The following is a 21,209-nucleotide window of genomic DNA, read 5'->3' as shown; positions in this document are numbered from 1 at the left end:
TTTACGCGGGAATTCGAGAGTTAGGGAATACTATCCTTGTTTATTGACTAATGCATCTTGCAAGAGTGAGCAAGCAAGGCATAGTTTTAACGGTTTTATTTTAGGCGCGAAATGCAGCGTCGCACAGATGCCGCGAGACGGTCTCTGCCAATTACGGGCTTGTTATGACCGAACCTTCTCGCGGCCTCTGCCACGCAAAGGCATATTTAAAAAAATGGCCGCGCTATTTCTCCTGCCGTTCAACCGGAGGCGCTGCCACCCGAAGGGTTAATATCGATCGTGTAACATGTACGTTTTCTCTCTAAATAAATAATAATACTTAATATTGCATCAATATACGCCTTTTCTTTCGTCACTTGTTTCCACCGTTAGAACAAGAGATACAAATAAAATAACATTTTCTTAATTGTAAAAATTTAATCACATCTGAAATCATACCGTACCCTTATCTACCAAGGTAAGGAACAATAATTATAAGGCACTATATGATAGCAGTTTTCAGTGTAGAAACAAAAACAAATAACATTTTACTTACACTAGTAGTTCGCCCCGAACAAGAATTCGCGGTTCGCCAAAAAGTTAGATCAACTATTTTCGATAAGTCATACTTATCAGTCTTCATAACTGGATTAATTTTATTCTTCATAGTAATCTTTCTGCTCCTTAACCCTTTACCAGGCAGTGATATATATTTCCCACATACGGTACTTCAAATATGTGTTCTATATTACATGAGTAAGACTGACATTCGATTGTCATTATTGAAATGTCAACCTGGTAAAGGGTTAACCCTTTGAACGCCTTATGTCATAAACACAAACATCACTCAAACGCCAAGATCCCGGGCGCAAGCGAGCTAATGTAAACCCTACTCGTAAGTGTAAGTATAGTAACTACTACCAGAGATATATATAACTCCGTATAAGATAAATAAAGTCTGAAAAAAACGTGCCTCGGAAATCAAGAAAAAGTCATTCTCGAATAGATGGCGCACACACCGTTGACGACACCATTTGATATTTAACAATTTTAACACATAGGTATCAGTGAAAGAACATGATTTTTAATTTTTATTGTTCCATACTGACCCATCAGTATGGAACAATAAAAATTAAAAATCATTTATCCGTAAACATATTTTGATTATTTTATACATTTTTAATTTTATTTTAAGTTTTAATCGTGTGTCGATAGATGGCAGTAAATGTACCGTGACAACAAAATTTACTTTGGCAATAGCCCTCTATACTATCTATTCTCTTTGCTACTACTCAAATACTAATCGTGAATCGTACTTTGACAGCGTCCGCCATAACACCTATTATTATAGTGGTCTTGGCGCGGTGGGCACGACTAGTAACGACACCTTTATAGCAGATTTACATTCGCGGCTCGTCTCAATGTCTCGCCTCGAGCTCGTAAGCTCGTCGAGCTAAGGATCACACTCTCGCCTCGTACTTAATACTTATTATTTATTTATTTATTATCACACAATTATTATAATTTCTTAATTATAACAATTTAATGGCTAGGTACAGTAACAGTACACATTTAACATTTACGATCAAACTATCACAGCAAAATTTTTAAATTTGGCAATCTACTTACGAAACTTTATTCTTATTATACGAGAATACCTATCAGACACACATACATCGCATTATAGGGTATACAGAAACTACGCAAAGATTATATTTTCTCTACCTTAAGCTTCAGCAGGATTCATTGTACTTTAAATATATGTATAATTTTAAAAAGTATGTGTGATCACTGCAAAACGTAATTCAAGACCATAAAAGTAAGACAATGTTGCCAATGCAATAATTTGTTTGTAAAATAGTAAATTCCTTTTGATAAATAATCACGCTAAGATAATTTATTTATTAGTAATTTTACTCCTACGATTTAAAAAAAGAGTACTTTTATTCACTTATTTTTACATAAATACAAGACGCGCTAGTAAAAAGTGGCAACATTTTCTTACTTTTTTACTTAATTACTAATAAATAATCTTAGCGTGATTATTTATCAGAAGGAATTTACTATTTTACAAACAAATTATTGCAATGGCAACACTGTCCTACTTTTTTGGTCTTGAATTAGTTTTGCAGTATAGAGTATGCATTGGAGGTGACCTGTGGTATCAGTCTTCATAATCATTCATCCTCATCTTCATCCTCCTCACATTCCATCTCGCATTCTTCATCAGAATACCACTCACTGTCCTCGTCAGAATCCTCAACCTCACTTTCTTCGTCATACTCATGAATCATTTTGTCATACACTATTATTAATTCTTTATACTCTGTCTTCAATGTCTTCATCTCTTCGTCTTGTCCACAAAGTAGAGACTCCTGGAGTTTCTGTAAAAAAAAACCGGCATTAATAGGAGTACAGTGTGACAAGCCAATTTTGTTGGTCAGAAAAGGAATCTGTACGGTCTTTCTTTGCTGCTACAATGAAGGATTCCTAGTAGTGTTAAATATAGTTTATATAAATTATTTATTGTATGTATTATGTGTATTAAAGTATTAAGTATTATATTATGTTAATTGTATGTAGGTATAATATATGTATGTCGTTGTTTATGTATGTTAAATTTCAGATTAGCTTTAGTGATTAGTAGCACCGTCCACAATATCTCTGCTTTGCCTTAAGTTTGACTGGTAGAGAATGCTTTTGGCATTGAATCCACCTTTTGTACGATAACGCAACTACTACTGCTAGACACCAAAACTGGTGTGGGCCGCATGTACATACTTGTAATGACGCGCGGAAACCTTGGAGTGAGCCTGCCTTGGCTATAAACTATGAAACTACATCTACAATAAAATTTTGCGAACATTTTATAACGATCATAGGCGGTTTGAAAGAAAAAATCAAAGCAAAGCTCATACCCCGCGGTTTTCGGTGCGGGAATGATTTTGTGTATCAATAACTATTACTACATTTACTATTATTATTATTACTATATTTTTGTGTATTTTGACGACCGGTCTGGCCTAGTGGGTAGTGACCCTGCCTGCGAAGCCGATGGTCCTGGGTTCGAATCCCAGTAAGGGCATTTATTTGTATGATGATACAGATATTTGTTCCTGAGTCATGGGTGTTTTCTATGTATTTAAATATTTGTATATTATATATATCGTTGTCTGAGTACCCACAACACAAGCCTTCTTGAGCTTACTGTGTGTAAGAATTATTATAATATTTATTTATATTTATAACTTTGTTTATTGCAAAATTGTTACCATTTTTTGACGTGATAACGTCATATAAATCGCTGAACACCGGTAGCATGCACGAAAAAGTGTCACGTTGTGGACAGATCTCCATGGTAACGTCGTGGACATATCTCCATGGTAACGGTACTGGCACGTTTTCTTATGACGTTATCACACAAAATTATCGTCTGTAAACCGACTTAACAGACCATATTTTTGGGCTAATGTACGACATTCCCGCACCCAAAACTCCGGGATATGGTAAAGCCACAGTACATTCAATTTTTAAACAGTTTTTTTCTCCATTTTAGCCACCGTAGCCTATGGAGACTAACAAGTAACGCTAAGCGGTATTCGTAGGCAACGGATGTTCCTATATTAAGGGTGTCACATATGCGTTTCTGACTTATGATACAATTGTTCCTACAATACAACACGACCGCGGCGAGCCGTGCTGGCTGAGGCCTACCGTCAGAGCAGACAAATGCGAGTCACAGTCGCGGTACGGCCCACACTGCCGCCACCGTATTCCCCCGTATATTTTGCTAATGTGTGCGTGGCAGCGCGTGCGTACACGGCGCCCGGCGCGCACGCACATATTCAAGCCGACAGCGGCACATTTCTATGAAGATTAACTACTGTTCCTGTACTGTGGTAAAGCTTGGGTCGTGAATGTTGTTATACGTACCCGCCGCTTGTCCCGTGGCTCGGTGCGCGCGAGGCGCAGGCGCAGGCGCCGGCCCGCGCGCAGCGCCGCGAGCGCGCGCGCCGCGAGCGCCGGCGTGAACAACGTCGCGCCTCCGATGCTCAACAACTATAACGTGCAACCACTGAATAAATAATAGTACTACCGTACAGAAAGGACACTTCCTACAAACCCGAAGTTTGACAGCGGTTCAGGGTCCAATCATGCTATCCCTTTGTGGGGGGGGGGGGGGGCTGTAACCCCCAACTTCACAAATCAGATCATGATTGATATTTTTCAGTGACCTCTATTATTATTATAAAATAAGGATGACAGCTGGCAACTACAGTTGCCAAAAGCATGTGAATGGTGAACTTCGGTAAGTACCTCGAGCTTGGGGCACCCACTCACGAGCTGCAGCACATCCTCGTCCTTAGCGTTGAAGTTGTCCAGCTTGACCGCCGTGAGCGCCCCGCCGTGCTCACTGATCACCCTGACGAACCCGTCACTGTCTGTAAAATAAGTTACATATAACACTTTAAACTCTCGCGTTTTGTACACATATTTAATTACACAAACGGGTCTACCGCGATATAAAATATATCGCGTTATATCGCGGTAGACCCGTTCGTGTAATTAAATATAAGTTACATAATTGTCAAACATTCAATGGATGCATCTTTAATTGCTAGAAAGTTACTCACATTCACAGTCCAACAGCTCCAAGGATCTCAGCGCCCCGCAGCACTGCAGCATCTTTTTCAAGTCCCAGTCATCCAGATAAAATGACAAACCAAGGTGCTCTAACCTGGGCAGCTGGCCCAGTTTCTCGGGGAAACCGTGGATCATGTTTGAACACAACAGCTCCAACCGTTCCAAATTAGCCATCTTTTCCAACTCAAACTGCACATCGTAACCTATCTCCTTATTAACTCGAGTCACTTTCAGTTCAGTCAGACTCCCGAGGTGATCAGCAACTGAATGTTCTAGGAACTGCAAGTTGGAACAGGATTCAAGGACGAGAGATTTTAAATTTGTTGTGTTTATAGAGCTAAAACAAAGGCCAGTCAGATAACGGCAGTAGCGGAATTCTATTTTCTCTAAGACTTTGTCAGCTATGAATTGGCTGAAAGTGGTGTCCCCTACCTGAAAAAAAAATTATATGTTCATATAATATAATAAAATAATATCACAAACCAATTTGCCTTTGACTTTCCAGTTCACAACTCAGGCCGCGTAGCGAACATGCGCGGTTATGCTCCGTAGCGATCGAAACACAACTGTAACTGTCGCACTAATATGGGAGAGTGATAGAGAGACAAAGCATTTCATTATCAAAGCGATAGCGATTGACACCTAGGCTACGCCGGCAGGATCTAATATTTTCTATTTTGCAGGCAATAAATGCATTTAAACCTACAGCAAATTTTACACCTTTTATATGTTGGCAAGAAAGGAAAAAGCTTAAGTTTTTTTTGTGCATTTATTAGTGATTATTTTAGTACTTACAGAACACCGATAGAAAGACACCCGCTGCACGAACTTGAAGTTGTCATGTAGATTGTACTGGCGCAGTTCAGAATCAGTGCATTCAATACGGTACAACTGTAATATTAATATTACTTTTAATCTCTAGCTGCCACACATTAAAACTTGCCAAGACAAAAGCAATTTTGATTTGTCAAAAGAAAAATTCTAATTAGAATCATATGAGAGATCTTTTTATAAGCCTCTGGGCGGATAGAAAATAGATATTAGTATTACTACTTGGGGATGCAGCATGTCTTTTGTATGCTATTATTTGTGCAAATAATAAATATTCATTAATAAGCAGTTCATATTTTAAAGATCATAAGAAGAAGAGTGGCCCACAACATACCCCAATGGAAAGAGCCAGAGGAGGCCTTTGCCAAGCGGCACACTGAGCTAAGAGACATACTCTAACTCAGAATAAAAGGTCTAATAGATAGATCATAATTTACTACATTTATTCAAACTCTGTGGCACAGTTAAATAAAATAAAGTACAAAAGATGGATTACATGGTAGAAGATTTAATACCTGAAGGGCTCCTAAGTTGGGGCAATTTTCTATGATCATTGCTAGATTCTCCAAACTGACGCAGTAAATGGATGCAACTGATGCACCTAGTTTCTTGATCCAACTTTCAAAGGACTTATGTTCTGATGGCTTTAAGGTGCAGGTGTTTAACGGGTTTTCTTTCTTGTTCCTATCATTTTTCTCAATGTGTATATGCACTCCTGTAAAAGAAAATGTAATCTGAGTAAACAGTGTCAAAAAATGTACTTAGTTGACAACTGCTGTAACAAAGTATGTCTGTATTTTGTTACATCAGTAACATGAGTTGTTAACTTTTCTAAGTATCATTTCCGTACACAGCGGGAATAAGTTGATATCTGGTGGGAAAAAATGGAAGAAATTTGAACCTTATGTAATTTTAATTGTACTACTTGTACTTCTGTACTTGTTCAAAATTCTCTTAACAATAAAGTCGCATCAAGATCATTTTGAACACCTGGCCCGCTTAGCAGTTATTGCTGCTGACTGTACAGTTAAATACCTTGCAAGTACGTCAGCACCAGCGCCTGCCACCGGCGGCTGGCGCGCTCTGTCCGTATGAGGTCCTGCGCGGGCACGTACTGCAGCACGGCGCGCCAGCAGTCCTCATTCAGGTAATCCAGTATCGTCCGGTCATTGCTTACTTCTGCCTCTAACATCTGCAATTACAATAATTGTTAAACCCCTCGTTCGTGTGCTTAGACACGGATCCGAGCGCAAGAATTTAAATCTGTGTTTTAGATATTTATTAAAGTCACCGTTTTCATTAACCAATTTTCGCATACGAAGGCTCAAAAAAGCGTTGAACCTCTCATGGCACGTGATTATTTTTTTCTAATATTTTCCTCATACGCGGATCCGCGCTCGCCTACGAGGGTTTAATACTTAGGCAGACACGACACAGTTTAATTTGACTACAATTTGAAAAGCTACCTGTACTTTTAACTCACTTTTATTGATGAAAGGATTCTGTTACTGCTGCTTAAAATTAACTCACTTTTATAGATCAACTTTAGACGCCCAATGCCGGCAAGCACTATCAAAAGTCAAAACATTCAAAGAGCATATAATCACTACGTAAAACATTCAAAAGTCAAAGATCCATTTTTTTTACAACGATACGATTGTTTAGTGTGGCCTGTGTAAAATATAATTACAATCAAAAACTGGCATCTAGACGGGACGGGAATTAACCGATTTGATCAGAATTTATGAAATTGGCGTGAATCTCTAATTTTAGATTTATGGTGATTTGGTCCACTGAATAAAATTGGTGTAATTTCTTCTCTATTTTGTTGTAATTTAAATAAAAATACGGAAATTATATTAAAGGGCGACTATATTTGATGATATGACAGATGTGAGTGAAAATTTGGTGACACATTTCTTTTTACTATGTTAAATTCAAATTTATGTCATTATCGAATACATTAGGAAAGTAAAAAGGTTGCAGTCTGAACATGCCGCCCGCCAAGAACGACTGTTCTTAACTAACTTAGATTACAATGCAATGCTGATATTAAACTAAACAAACTACTAAATTGTAATCATCATGATAATAACTCTTATGTAAATCTTTCGATAGCTCTGATAAAGTTCACACAACATAAACAGTTCCTTCAACTTGAAAACATAGCAATCATAAAAACAGTTAAGCGAAACCATTCATTATAAAATAAAATAACACCAATGTGTGTTATGAATAGTTGAAATAACAATACAATACATTGAAACAAACAATTAATCTGCTAAAGGTAAGACACAAAGCTTAGACACTGGTCGTTTGATTAAAGAATTTTTATAGCGCAACGTGACAACTCGCGTAACGTTGTCCACTCCAGGGTGTTTCTCAACAATTTGACCTAACAACCACCGAGCTGGAGGCAAATCAAGCTCCTTTACTAGAACCACATCTCCAACCTTTGGTTCAGGTACAACCTGTGTCCACTTATATCTTTGCATGAAACGTGTAAGGTATTCTTGCGACCAACGCCGCCAAAAATCCTGTAACATTCGCTGTAAAAGTTGCCATCTTCTTAATGAACTAACTTGCGAATGTTCGTAGTTATGATCTGGAACAGTTAATAAAGGTTCACCCACCAGAAAATGTCCGGGTGTTAAGGGCATGGGATCACCTTGATCTTGGATACATGTCATTGGTCTTGAATTTAGACAGGCTTCAATCTGCGCAAGCACTGTAGTTATCTCTTCAAACGTCAGTGTTGAATTGCCAATTATTCGCTTCAGATGAAATTTACAGGACCGTACACCAGCTTCCCAAAGACCTCCGAAATTGGGGGCTTGTGGTGGAATAAAGTGCCACTGTGTTCCGTTTGTAGCCAACCAATCTGCGATCTCGGGTAGAAATCTTGATTTTTCTTCATCAAACAACTCTTTTAACTCTCTGGCTGCTCCCACGAAATTTGTCCCATTGTCACTGTATAATTCGCTGCAATGACCTCGACGTGACACGAACCGCTTGAATGCAGCCAAAAACGCCTGCGAAGTCAAATCGCTCACTGCTTCTAAATGTATAGCACGCGTTGCCATACATACGAATAGACATATGTATCCTTTGTAGGATTTATTACCTCGACCCTTTGATACCCGTATGTTTATTGGGCCTGCGTAATCAACGCCTGAATGAAGAAACGCTCTACTTATGTTCACTCTCGGTGAAGGTAATTGCCCCATCAGTTGAGGTTTGTTTGTTGCTGCGTATCTAATGCAGGTGACACATTTCCTGCAATATAATTTAACTATTGATTTAAGACCAATGATATAATATTTATCTCGAATGATGTTTATCATCAACTGTGGCGCTCCGTGCAGTGTAACTTTGTGTGCATTTCGTATAACGAGAGTCGTCAACAGCGATTGCTTTGGTAAAATGATGGGATGCTTTTGGTCTTCATCTAATTCAGCGTAATGCAGCCGCCCACCAACTCGGAGTAATTCCGAGTCGTCCAGCTGTGGATTCAGAGTGGTAAGTACACTTTTCTTGCTTACTGGTTTTCCTTGCTTAACATCCTTCCACTCCTCAAAGAATGCTTGAAGTTGACACTTTTTTATCATTATTATCAACGCATCATCAATTTCTTTCTTTAGGAGGTACTGATGTTTTGGTTTCTCTTTACACAGGAATCTGCGGCAATATGCTACGACTCTCAGCAACTTCGTTAACGAAGAGAATTTCGCCCAGATGTCGTCAACTTCGCCGTGATCTTCTACTGAAGTAGCAAGGTGAGTTTTTATTTTCCTTTCTTCTAAATTTGTCTCCAATCCCTTAGGATTAGGATATTGAATATCCTTTTCATTCAACCATGAAGGTCCTCTCAACCAGAGCTCCAAACCAATCAATTCAGAGGCCCGAATGCCCCGTGATGCACAATCTGCTGGATTATGTTCAGATTTGACATGTGACCATTTGTTACGGTCTGTGACAGTCAGTATCTCTGAACACCTGTTCCCGATGAATGTTTTCCAACGACTAGGATGACTGCTCAACCACGCAAGAACTATCTCAGAGTCAGTCCAAGCGTGTATATTTGATTTCGGTATGTTCAAAACACCCGACACTTCAATAAGCAGTTTCGCTAGCAGAACAGCACCTGATAATTCCAATCTTGGAAGACTGAGTTGTTTGATTGGGGATACTCTTGTTTTTGCTGTAATCAAACTGACATGAACTCCTCCTCTTGCATCTATAACTCGCAAGTATATGACTGCAGCAAATGCAGAATTGGAAGCATCACAGAAACCATGGAGTTCTACTAACTTCGCATCAGCCTTGTAGTATACCCAGCGCTTCAACCGAAATTGTGTGAGGTCAGAAATATCTTCCCTATACTTCGTCCATTCTTGCAATAGCGGTTGTGGTAATTCTTCGTCCCAGCCGATACCCGCAAGCCATAACTTCTGTATGAAAATCTTTGCCTTGATTATACTCGGTGCTATCCAGCCTTGTGGATCGTACAACTTTGAAATATCCGAGATAACCTTTCTTTTTGTTACAGGTGCAGACATCGGAGGCAACTGAACTGCGTACACGAACTCATCGGAAGTTCGACTCCAGGTAAGTCCCAATATTTTGTTAGTAGCTTCTAATTTGACTTCTATCTTCTTTTCATCTTGCTTTCCTAAACTGTCTTGTTGTATTTGCTTCAACATTGCTTCACTGTTGCTTGCCCATTTTTGCAATTCGAAACCTCCCCTTTTTAGCAATTCATTCATTTGCTTGTATATTTCGATTGCTTCGTCTTCGCTTTCGCAACCCGACATCAAATCATCCATATAAAATTCATGTTTCACTCTTTCAGCTGCTAGAGGGAAGTCTTTCCCTTCATCCTTTGCCACTTGTATCAAGCTTTTTACAGCCAGATAAGGTGCTGAAGAAGTTCCAAATGTAACGCGAAGCATCTTGTATTCCTTGATGTTCTCTTCCGGTGTCTCACGCCACAAAATACGCTGGAATTCTGAGTCTTCGTCACTAACCTTTATTTGGCGGTACATTTTGACTATATCTGCAATGAAGCAGATTGGATACATACGCCAACGCATTATTATATGGCGCAACTCTGGTTGCAATCTAGGGCCTACCATTAAATCGTCGTTTAAAGATACGCCGTTCGTGCCTTTGCATGACGCATCAAAGACCGCCCGAAACTTGGTAGTTTGTCTGTCTTCGCGTATGACAGCGTGATATGGTATGTAACAACCCTTTGCTTTGTTGTCATGAATTTCCTTCATGTGATTTAACTCTAAGTATTCATCAAATACTTTCTTGTACTCCTGTTTCAGGCGCTCATCTTTCTGCATCTTCTTTTCAAGATAGTGGAATCTCTTCAACGCAATGTCCCGTGAATGACCATCGGCGCAGGCAGGTTCACTATCTCGAAATGGAAGTTTGACAACATATCGTCCCTCTTCATCTCGTGTGGTGGTTGAATGGAAGATATCTTCACACCGCTGCTCTTCAATTGACAATATCTTCTGTTTGTTGGACGGCTCTGATTCAACCTCCCAGAAAGACTTGAGCAATTCTTCTACAGGCTCTACATGTGTGTGCAATGTTGTAACTTTGATGTTTGTGTTTTGATTAGACTTGACCGCTCCAAATAATATCCATCCCAGGGTTGTATTTTGTGCCGCTAAAGACCCTGAGGGACATTTGATAATACCATCTTGAATAATCCTAGCATAAACCTCCGCCCCTAATAAGATGTCTATCTTATTCGAAGTGTGATATTCCGGGTCAGCTAACGTTACGAGTTCTAACTCCGGCCATGAGGTGATAGATACAGCAGTTGAAGGTAAGTCTCTCGTCACTTTGTCTAGGACATACGCTGAAACACGAAACACGCAACCTGGATTGAGACGTGAACTGATTGATACCTCTACTATGGACCTTGTTGAAGGGCCCTGTTCACCTCCCAAACCTGATGTATCTGCCCTGGTTGGTGTGGTTTTCAATCCAAGTAATTGAACTGCTGACCTTGCAATAAAAGACTCTTCCGACCCTTGATCTACAAGAGCTCGCAAAAGTTGATGTTTCCCGCCATTTTGTGATTCAGCTGACACTACAGCTGTTGCTAATACCTTCCGAGGTGCTACACCCTTAACAAAATGGCTGGTGATGTGTGTAGAGGTTGATGGATGCTCCTCAGATGATGAAGCATTGATAGGTGCTTTGATTTGACTCACAACTGGTGAAGCTTGATTGCCAACGGAATGATTCGCCACCGTAGTGTGCGATTCGCCCTTTAAATGTAACAATGAATGGTGCCGTTTGTTACATATTTGGCACGATGTGGTACTTTTACAGTGTTTTACCGAATGATTGTTGCCCAGACAATTGAAACACAACCCTTGTGTTTGCACAAAGTTACGCTTGCTATCAAGATCCCTATTAATAAAATCCTTACAGCTTCTAAGATGGTGATTATCTTTGCACAATGCACAACTTGACTGAGCTACATGAAACGATTGATTTATTTGATTACTGTGAGAATTAAAAGTGCGCTGTTTCTGAACAAAAGTGTTTGATTTTGAATCTAAGAACTCCAACGAATGGTAATTGTTTTCCAAAAACTCTTTAAATTGTTTAATTGTTGGCAAATTATCTGAACTCGATACCAATTCGCTGACCTTAGACTCCCAATGCTTCCTACTCTCAGAATCTAATCTCTGGCTAACAATATAAATTATCATGACATCCCATGTACCAGTGTCAATACCTAACCCTTTCAAGGCATTTAAAGTTTCTGTTGTAACATCTAGTAATTGCTTGATTGCATTGGAGGACTCGGTTGAAATGCTTTTTTGACCGAAAAACCGCTGTAAAATGCTATTAACTAAATACTGTTTATTGTTGTATCGGCTTTTCAAAAGAGTCCAGCATTGCTCGTAACTATCATTAGTTATGGGTATATGTCGTAATAATTGTTCAGCTTCTCCCTTGAGATGTCCCTTCAAGTAATGTAATTTCTGTACATCATCAATTTCATTATTGTCGTGAATGAGGGAAACAAATAGATCCCTGAAACTCATCCATTCTGTATAAAGTCCAGAAAATGTTGGAATGGTAATCTTTGGTAGCCTGACATGACTGGTCTTTGAAGTTGTAGCCTTTGACATGTGTAACGAAGTATCGGAGTTACTTGGATTTGGTTTCAATCGGTTGAGTGCATCTTTCAGTGCGCATTTATAATCCAAGTAATTTTCCTCAGTTACGTCGTGTACTGTTTCTGTTCCATATATAGATTTTTCCACGTCTGGTGCTGCATAGGCTTTAACCAATTCATCATGTCCTAAAGAAAACTTTTTCCACAGTGATTCCAAATTTTCTAGTCGCGATTCTACATATGAAACTGTCACACGCTCCTTGGGTGACTTTCTGAAGTTAGTATGTCCTTTCGCGATGCGTACAGAAACGTCAACAAGCAATGATAATTCCGCGTCCATATTGACAATAATGAATCGAAATTACAAGTTGAAGTGTTCCAAAAAAAAATCCAAATCCAGAGATAGATGAAAATAAAAATGTTCAAAGTCCGTTGAAAATTTATAATTTAGTCGTAAATAATGTTTTAGAACAAAAGGGTATCATGTCCGCAATACTTTTGTTGAAGGTGTACGAAATTGGTCACCTTTCCCCTTTTCATTTTTCCGGAGGGTACGAAACGTATATGATTTCCCCTTTTGCAAAGTTTGTTGAAAATGGTTTTTGATTATTGTAAACACTTTTAAATCCGTAATTGATAACTGGAAACCCGATGTGCGACACTAATAATTAACTTGAATGTACTCACAGTTTATCTTGTTAGATTGAAACTTAAAACCACTGCACTTCCCTTTATATCCGGTTCAGCAAGGACCATGAATAAAATTGGTGTAATTTCTTCTCTATTTTGTTGTAATTTAAATAAAAATACGGAAATTATATTAAAGGGCGACTATATTTGATGATATGACAGATGTGAGTGAAAATTTGGTGACACATTTCTTTTTACTATGTTAAATTCAAATTTATGTCATTATCGAATACATTAGGAAAGTAAAAAGGTTGCAGTCTGAATGAATAAAGGCCCCAGAACGAAAATACTAGCCTCACAAATTGCTATTCTTGCGTCCGAACCTCATTTTATCGGTAATATCGGTCATTATCGGCGGTTGAATTCAACGCCGAGCCAAAGAGGTATTTGCGTCCGCACCTCCTGTTTCGATCGGGCAATTGAATCAGATTGGCGAAAAATTGACTAATCTGATAACATGGTGGGCAACAAATAACCCGACCGAATTACGTAGATTGTTTTTGGTATGTTGTCAGGAATGTTAAAACGTGTTTTGTCGTGGGTGAGCCAAATAATAATTGGCGTTTGCATCCGCACGGCCTGATTTGCTCGGACAATTTAATCAGATTGGCGAAAAATTGTCCACGTCTGGACACGCCTTAACTTTGTAAAAAAAACTTCCTTAAGTGACGTCAATCTGTGGCGAATGTCAACAAATTGTCAAGTTTACATGAGTTTTGATTGTTTTGAAACAATACACAGCTTCAAAGTATAAGTATTTCCTCTCGTATTTTAGCATCTATCACGTACCTACGATTGATTATTTATTCTTTTCTGGTATACCAATCTTCTAATAAACAACAGATTTTGTATCTTCAACTTGGAATGTGAATAGTAGTTACAAAACTTAAAAGCATTGTTGATGTTAGACACCGAAGCTCATAATGAGTTCAACAATACTGGATTACCTGAACGAGGATTGCTGGCGTGCCGTGCTGCGGTACGTGCCTGTCCTGGACATCATGAGGACAGAGAGCGTCAGTCGCCGATGGAGGGAGGTGGTGCTGACATACTTGAGAGGTGAGGAACTGTATATAAAAAGAAGAAAGAAGAGAAAAGAAGAAACCTTTTTCATACATGTATATCTTAACAATATATATATCTTCTATGTACGTTAAGTATTCTTGTAACAGTCAGCTGCAGAGAGAGGTGCATAGAAGTTTGTATGCAGGGGTGGTACCTTTTCTCTGCAGCTGACTGTACATACAGTTTATTGACTAAAAACAAGTACCCACCTTAGGTAGCCACATACAACGTCAATAGATTTAAATTGTACTGGCCCATATTTATTTTTATGCTGATTTTTTTGGTCCACATTTCGATTAATATGAAACATTTTAAATTGTGTGATAGATTTAATGGCTTTACTTTTAAATCTTAGTGTGTCTATAAAGTAAAATTGACTAAGGCCAGGCCAGTATCATATCTTTCATAAATAGAGATGCACCGGATATTCGGTTACTATCCAGTCCACGCGAACGTTTACTAGGAAAGAACTCAAAACCTGCACAATGCGCCTGAAAAACCAAAATGCAGGTATAGTTCCGCCAGCCGAATATTCGGAGGCCGGATACCGAATATTCGGCCGATGCCCAGGCCGAATATCCGGTATCTGGCTAAACAACTATCTGTTGCATCTCTACATTTAATAGTTATTAACGATACAAATGTGAATAATAGGAATTCTAAATCAATATGAGTGGCGAATTACCTGTTCGCATGTACGTATTATACAATGTTTTACAGTACATAATATGGCCCTATATATTTTCGATGTAGTTATGTAATGTGCTTCTCACCTGCTGCTTAATGCAGCACCAGATGTACTGTAAAAGCCGTTAGTGCATTAGAAGAATAAAACTTGCTTTACAAGTCAGTAAAACAAGTAGGTACAGTATGTTAATAAAATAGTAATAGTCAACGTTTATTATTAAACTGTAATTCTTTCCAGGACTCCATATTGATATAGAAGAAATTCAAGATGGACAGGTGCTTATATTAAAGACTAAAAACTATAAAATTAAACTCCATAGAGACTATTATGTGTCATTTGAGAACTGGACGAAAAAACTGGGACCTGCAGTGTCCACTGCCTTCTGCTACAATCAGGAAAGCTTAAAAACACTAGTTGAAAACTGCCCTAAACTGGAAACTCTGATGTTTAATAGATTTCAGCCCAATTTGTCTCAAGTGCTCCCATACAACCTGAAAGAAAATTTTAAGTATCTGCATCATCTTCACATTAGTAGAAGTCATGTAAGTATAGTACCTATATACAGACATAGGTGTATACTTTGTTTTGATTAGGATTCTCTTAAGCTGAAAAAATGACTGCCACTTAAAAGTCAATGAGGTCCTAAAGGTTGAATTTTATGATTTTAATGATATGCTACTTCACATTATTTTATTGTTTGTTTGACAACATTTTCATTTACAAGACTAAACTAGAAAATATTGACCTTTATCATCACAATAGCGTCAATAGCAATTAATAACCCAATTAAGTACTATTTATTTATTTACAGGTAAATGACAATTGTGTGAGCCAATTTATCGCAGACAAAGAGCTAACAAAATTAGACTTCCAAGATTGTATTGGATTGACTGGTGAATGTTTGAATACTATTAACTTGACAAAGTTAAAATGCCTCACCTTGAGTGAGTGTGAAAGTTTAGAGTCAAGCCACTTGCTGTCAGCCATAGACGAACTGAAAGACCTGAAAGAACTTCTATTGGATCATCTTCCTGATAACATTTTTAAAGAAGTTTATAAGGTGTTGGGTAAGATGGCCAATTTAGAAGAACTAGGAATCAGTGATAATACTGACAATCATGATACAGTTGAGCCGCTATGTCAACTAACCAAATTGAAAAGTCTTGCTTGTGACTTTGAAGTGGAAGACTCCGATTTGGAAGCCGTGCTGAGGTGCTGCAAGGAACTGCGATCTTTGACACTCTATAGATGTATAGGTAATTAAAGCATATTCATAAAATAATAGAATAATCCATTAGCCGGGTCCACACTCGCGCACAAAACGGCCAGTGTAGACTGTAGATGTGCCTCGGCCGAGGCGGCACGCGCGAGGCACGTCTACACTGGCAGTAACATGCTCGCTCTGTGTGGACCCGGCTATTCACAAATTAATTATAGCCGGTATATCTCCAGCACGGCTAGCACATGATTATACCTACATTAGTACTTATGTATATTATTTGAATATTATATTGATGTATTCATATATGTTTCGAAAGTACTGTCCTTACGGGCAATAAGAATGGGGCATGAATGGGGCCAGTACAGCGGTGTGACACCGTGCACCGCTACAACGCGATTGGTTGATGAGATCGCATCATGCGCGCGATTGGTCGCAACTCGCTGCGTTAGACTTCACGATTAGCTCGAATTCGTGAGTGACACCGCTGAACTAGTACCATTTTTTGTGCCCGTCGCAGTCCTGAGATATACGTCAATGGTTTCTAATTATTTGAATTTTCACCTATATTACTTATTACCTGTATAAGTAGTTTGATGTTGTTTTAAGTTTTTCTTATTTTACAATCTTAGATTGTATCCGTTTGGCCTGATGGTTGACTGGTAGAGAATGGCTTCTGGCATTAGGTCCCCACACTTTACTCCCTGTGCAAATGAACTTTATTTGGGGCATTATCTATGAAAACGGACCTTATTGTCGATGGCGCTTACGCCGCATAGCCTCGCACGGCACTGTATTTATATCGGAACATCGTTAATAATGGCGTAAGCGCCATCGACAATAAGGTCCCTTTTCATAGATAACGTTACATTTCGTTAACGATATTATTTCGCAGACCTGGGTGATGTGGCCGTGAAAGCTATTTGCCGGCACGCGGGCGAGCGGCTCACCGAGCTCGTCCTGCATAAATTCGATGAATTCAGCAATGGCAACCTGGTGAACATCGTCAGACGCTGCACTGAACTTACGGTAACGCCTACTCAACTTTTGTGCCGCATTTTCACATCTAGGTAGGTAATTATGGAATATGGGCCCACCGGGCACCGTCACAAAACTGACTCTCAAGTTTTGTATGGAACACAGGATTTTTTTTTTCTTTTTTAAATGAATAATTTGTCATTAAGGTTTTGTGTAACCCGTGCGAAGCCGGGGCGAGTCGCTTGTGTTAAAAATAATTAAAAAATATTTTTTTGCAATTTGATAGTCGCTGACCGTAAGGGGACCGTATGAGTTATCGCTGAGGGTGCTGGAGTTAGCGGCGGCGGCGAGGCGCAAGGCGCGCCCGGGGCTCCGCCTGCGGCTCGACCTGCACATGACAAACCTTCCCACGGAATACTTCAAGTATTATGTGGTAACTTCTTCTATTGTGTCATAACTTTACTGCTATTGTGTCTTTTTAGGTCTCCCGGCTTAAGTATCCCACTCCCGCCAAAAACATTTCCTGTAATATTCAACGCGAAATTCAAATTTTATATGGGACGATAACCCTTCGCGCCTACATTTTTTAAATTTGCCGTCCCGTTTCTATTGACAAGATTTGCTTGACCAACTATAATAATAGTACTACCGTACATAAAGGAAACTTCTTAAAAAACCGAAGTTTGACAGCGGTTCAGGGTCAACCCACGCTGTCCCTTTCTAATATATGGCATTATCCCTTTCGGCTATTTAGGGTTGTCAAAATTCAAGCCATTATATAAGGGTCGGTTGCACCAAACTGTTCGTATCGTTAAAGTGTTCGCTATTTTTTTATGTGTGGAAAGTTTCATAGTGGCGCGCCGGGGCGCGCCGGCTGACGTTGATCAGTCTGTCAAATGTGGTTGGTGCAACTGGCCCTAAATCTTATCTGTGGTCGTGCACGCAATGGGACGTCAAGTTGTGTCAACCCTAATAATTGCTCGGAGCAATGCTGAGCCGAGTGGAGCTGAGTTTGCCCGAAGGTTGCTGCTTAGATAACAATATATATAATAGTGACATAAATACATAATTAGAAAACATCCATGACTCAAACAAATATCCGTGCTCAACACACAAATACTTGAACTTACCATATTTGAACCCGGGACCATCGGCTTCATAGGCAGGGTCACTACCGACTAGCCCAGACAGGTCGTCAAAACACATATCTAGTGAAGGTTTTTTTTTTGATAATGAGTACCATCGCTCACACTGTTAACTGTACGTTGGTGGACCTTATGCCTTTAGTAGTCACCTGCAATAATATATTACACAACGAAGGCCGCAAAAATATCTGACACAATCTTATTTGTAAAGCCATAAGAATGTGTCACATATTTTTGCGGCCTTCGAAGAGTAACATATTATTGCAGGTGACTGTACTAGGGTCCACCAATGTTAGTAGGAGATCCTGCATATATAGTATATGGTCGACCTTCACCAATACGTCTGACGGATGAAACTTATATTTTATGAAAGAAAATATGTTCCAGAACATAAATAAATAGGGTTGCCTAAAGAAATATGGTAAAGGCTATTTTTAATAATAATAAATAAGTCTTTATTGATCAAAAACACATACATGATTTATATGAAGTTGGAGCCCTGGAGACTGCGTTAGTTTACACTGTGTTGCAGCCCCAGTGGTTGCCCGTATTACATAATCAGCTAGAATTTTGAAGAACAATTTGACTTAAATTAATAACTTTTTTATATAATATCTAGTTTAGGTACCAACAATAACAATATAGCGGGAAAGGCTATTCAAAAACTTGCATGCATTTGTGTGTGTGTGTGTGTGTGTGTGTGTGTGTGTGTGTGTGAGTGTGTGCGTGTGTGTGTGTGTGTGTGTGCGCGTGTGTGTGTGTTAAGTGTGAGTGTGTATGTGTGCGCGTGCGTGTGTACTAATCCTAACACCCAAATAATCCCTGGCTTAATAGTTTCTCAGTCTCATCATAATTCATATTACACAACCATGTCCAAATTGTCTTTTTAAAAGCATGATTAGATAATGTTTTTATAGTTTTAAGTTCTATTTTTATTTTATTATACATTAAGGGGGCGCTATAATTGATATTACGTCTGGCAAATTTAGTTTTGCATTTCGGAAGAGGACAGCGCTCAATACGCTTGTGGCATAGCGATAACGTTGGGACTACTTTGTGGTGATATATTTATGTAATAAATTTTTAAATAAAATTTTTTCGTCAAATTTCACCGACTTGTCTGACGAACGAAATAAGTTTCAATGGAAAGTATACAACTTGTACAACATAAATCAATCGACCAGTTAGGAGTGTTGCTGTTTGTACTAATGAGTCTCCTTTTTAACCGACTTCCAAATCTCAAAAAGAGGAGGTTATCAATTCGGTTTTTTTTTCATGTTTGTTACTCCGTATCTCCGTAATTACTGGACCGATTTTGAAAATTCTTTTTTTGATAGTATGTATATGCATACAGATTGGTCCCGTTTTTGTCAAAACCCAGTTCTGATGATGGGATCCATGAGGAATCGAGGGAACTCCTCAAATCTTAAAGGCATATATGTATACATATAGTGATTTTTGTGTTTTTATTTACAAATAAAGCATATACATTTAAAAAAGTGACATTTGATGAAGTGGAACTGCTGATGATGATCAGTGATGATCAGAACGGAACTCTTCAACGACGCATAGTTCACGTTTGGTGATTTGTCCTCTTCGTTATGTTTGTTAAGCAAGTTAAGTTTTTAAGCCACATTTTTGTCAAGCTCGAGTTCTGATGATGGGATCCATGAGGAATCGAGGGATCTCCTCAAATGTTAAAGGCATGCATATAGAGATTTTTGTATTTTCATCAGAAAATCAAGCATTTTCATTAAAAACTGTCGCATTTGATGAAGTGGAACTGCTGATGATGATCAGAATAGAACTCTTCAACGACGCATAGTACACGTTTGGCAATTTCGACTTGGACTGGGACTGGGGCTGGGACCCGGACCCAGACTCGGGCCCGGACTCGGCCCCGGACCTAGACTCAAACCCGGAGTCGGACCTCGACCTGGATCCGGGCTCTTATCTGAACCAGAACCCGGACCTGGTCCAAGTCCAGGACCTGGACCTCGACCTGGCCCTGGTTCTGGACCCGGACTCGGACCCTGACCTGGTTCGGTAGAGAAGTCGGTTTTTATTAAAGATTATATCTTTACAGTATGACCTCGAGAAAAATCCAAGGGACATAAAGCCAGAGGTGGAGTATGGAGACGTGACTGTAGTCCTGGATAGCCCGGACATGGAATATTTTAGAGAGCTGGAGGCCGAATACAGGAAATACGGCAGAGAAGAATTTTGGCAACTGAACTGAAGCGCGCGGCTTCAGCCCAAACAACCTTCATGCATTCAGGGGGCCAAGCGCGAAAACCGAAATACGCAAATTGCGGGGATCTTCCTCTTTTACTCTCATTAAGACGTAATTAAAGTGACAGAGAAAATGCCCGCAATTGACGAACTTCGATTTTCGCGGGTATAGCCCTGACATTCACGATGACCCGCCGCACACGATAGGCGTGGCGTTCACAGGGTAATGCCGGGTCGGTATTTTGACAAGACTCGGAGACTGTGCACAGCCATATTCAGCATTCGTAATGCAAGGGTAAAGTCCGTTCCAAACTTGCGGCGAACACGAATCTCGAATCAACGGAGTCGATGGTTGAGTTGCTAATTTCTTTGACGCTGGACAAAATATCGTCGAAAATCGGGGAACAAGGCGCGAAAAAATAATAAAACGTGCTATTAACGTGTAGATCGGCTCCACACTCAAGGACTTCTCGCCGCGATTCGTGAATGTGGAGAGAACTTGTAGTTCCCAGGTTTCTCCTCTACAAAGACGTTCTAAAGCTTGCGACATTCCTGAGAAGATCTTACGCCTATAAGACTGGA

At 39.4% G+C, this 21,209-nt stretch overlaps 3 protein-coding genes and 1 long non-coding RNA gene across 4 annotated transcripts; 1 reads left to right on the top strand and 3 right to left on the bottom strand.

Moving 5' to 3' along the window:
* Positions 1-785: 785 nt before the first annotated feature.
* On the bottom strand, positions 786-1,853 carry LOC134663470 (uncharacterized). Its single transcript, XR_010098146.1, has 2 exons — positions 1,296-1,853; positions 786-893 (listed from the first exon to the last, which is right to left on the bottom strand). It is a non-coding gene; the product is annotated as an uncharacterized LOC134663470 (long non-coding RNA).
* A 2,353-nt stretch (positions 1,854-4,206) lies between these two features.
* LOC134663389 (uncharacterized) lies at positions 4,207-6,995 on the bottom strand. The gene is made up of 6 exons (XM_063519753.1): positions 6,938-6,995; positions 6,490-6,646; positions 5,970-6,169; positions 5,419-5,514; positions 4,614-5,055; positions 4,207-4,421 (listed from the first exon to the last, which is right to left on the bottom strand). Exons 2-6 carry the CDS (start codon positions 6,644-6,646, stop codon positions 4,207-4,209), a joined length of 1,110 nt encoding a protein of 369 aa, XP_063375823.1. The 5' UTR covers positions 6,938-6,995.
* A 1,685-nt stretch (positions 6,996-8,680) lies between these two features.
* Positions 8,681-12,950, bottom strand: LOC134663388 (uncharacterized). The gene is made up of 3 exons (XM_063519752.1): positions 12,647-12,950; positions 8,930-11,332; positions 8,681-8,730 (listed from the first exon to the last, which is right to left on the bottom strand). Exons 1-3 carry the CDS (start codon positions 12,948-12,950, stop codon positions 8,681-8,683), a joined length of 2,757 nt encoding a protein of 918 aa, XP_063375822.1.
* A 1,273-nt stretch (positions 12,951-14,223) lies between these two features.
* On the top strand, positions 14,224-20,634 carry LOC134663387 (uncharacterized). The gene is made up of 7 exons (XM_063519751.1): positions 14,224-14,359; positions 15,291-15,595; positions 15,865-16,309; positions 17,168-17,301; positions 17,537-17,683; positions 20,320-20,436; positions 20,482-20,634. The coding sequence occupies exons 1-7, from the start codon at positions 14,224-14,226 to the stop codon at positions 20,632-20,634; spliced, it is 1,437 nt and encodes a 478-aa protein (XP_063375821.1).
* The last annotated feature ends 575 nt before the right edge of the window (positions 20,635-21,209 follow it).

This window comes from Cydia fagiglandana, chromosome 4 (assembly GCF_963556715.1).
Source record: "Cydia fagiglandana chromosome 4, ilCydFagi1.1, whole genome shotgun sequence".
NCBI lineage: Eukaryota > Metazoa > Arthropoda > Insecta > Lepidoptera > Tortricidae > Cydia > Cydia fagiglandana.
This window is presented reverse-complemented; position numbering and strand designations above follow the sequence as displayed.

Bases quoted from the DNA above. Each gene is read 5' to 3' on its own strand.
- LOC134663389 (XM_063519753.1), bottom strand. From the start codon at position 6,646: ATGTTAGAGGCAGAAGTAAGCAATGACCGGACGATACTGGATTACCTG. The intron at 6,170-6,489 runs GTATTTAACTGT...TTTCTTTTACAG, and splicing joins GGTGCTGACGTACTTGCAAG to GAGTGCATATACACATTGAG. The intron at 5,515-5,969 runs GTATTAAATCTT...TTAATATTACAG, and splicing joins CCAACTTAGGAGCCCTTCAG to TTGTACCGTATTGAATGCAC.
- LOC134663388 (XM_063519752.1), bottom strand. From the start codon at position 12,950: ATGGACGCGGAATTATCATTGCTTGTTGACGTTTCTGTACGCATCGCG. The intron at 11,333-12,646 runs GTAACTCCGATA...TTCGTGTTTCAG, and splicing joins CCGATTGAAACCAAATCCAA to CGTATGTCCTAGACAAAGTG. The intron at 8,731-8,929 runs GTGGGCGGCTGC...ATTATATTGCAG, and splicing joins CTCGGAATTACTCCGAGTTG to GAAATGTGTCACCTGCATTA.
- LOC134663387 (XM_063519751.1), top strand. From the start codon at position 14,224: ATGAGTTCAACAATACTGGATTACCTGAACGAGGATTGCTGGCGTGCC. The intron at 15,596-15,864 runs GTAAGTATAGTA...ATTTATTTACAG, and splicing joins TTCACATTAGTAGAAGTCAT to GTAAATGACAATTGTGTGAG. The intron at 16,310-17,167 runs GTAATTAAAGCA...ATTATTTCGCAG, and splicing joins GACACTCTATAGATGTATAG to ACCTGGGTGATGTGGCCGTG.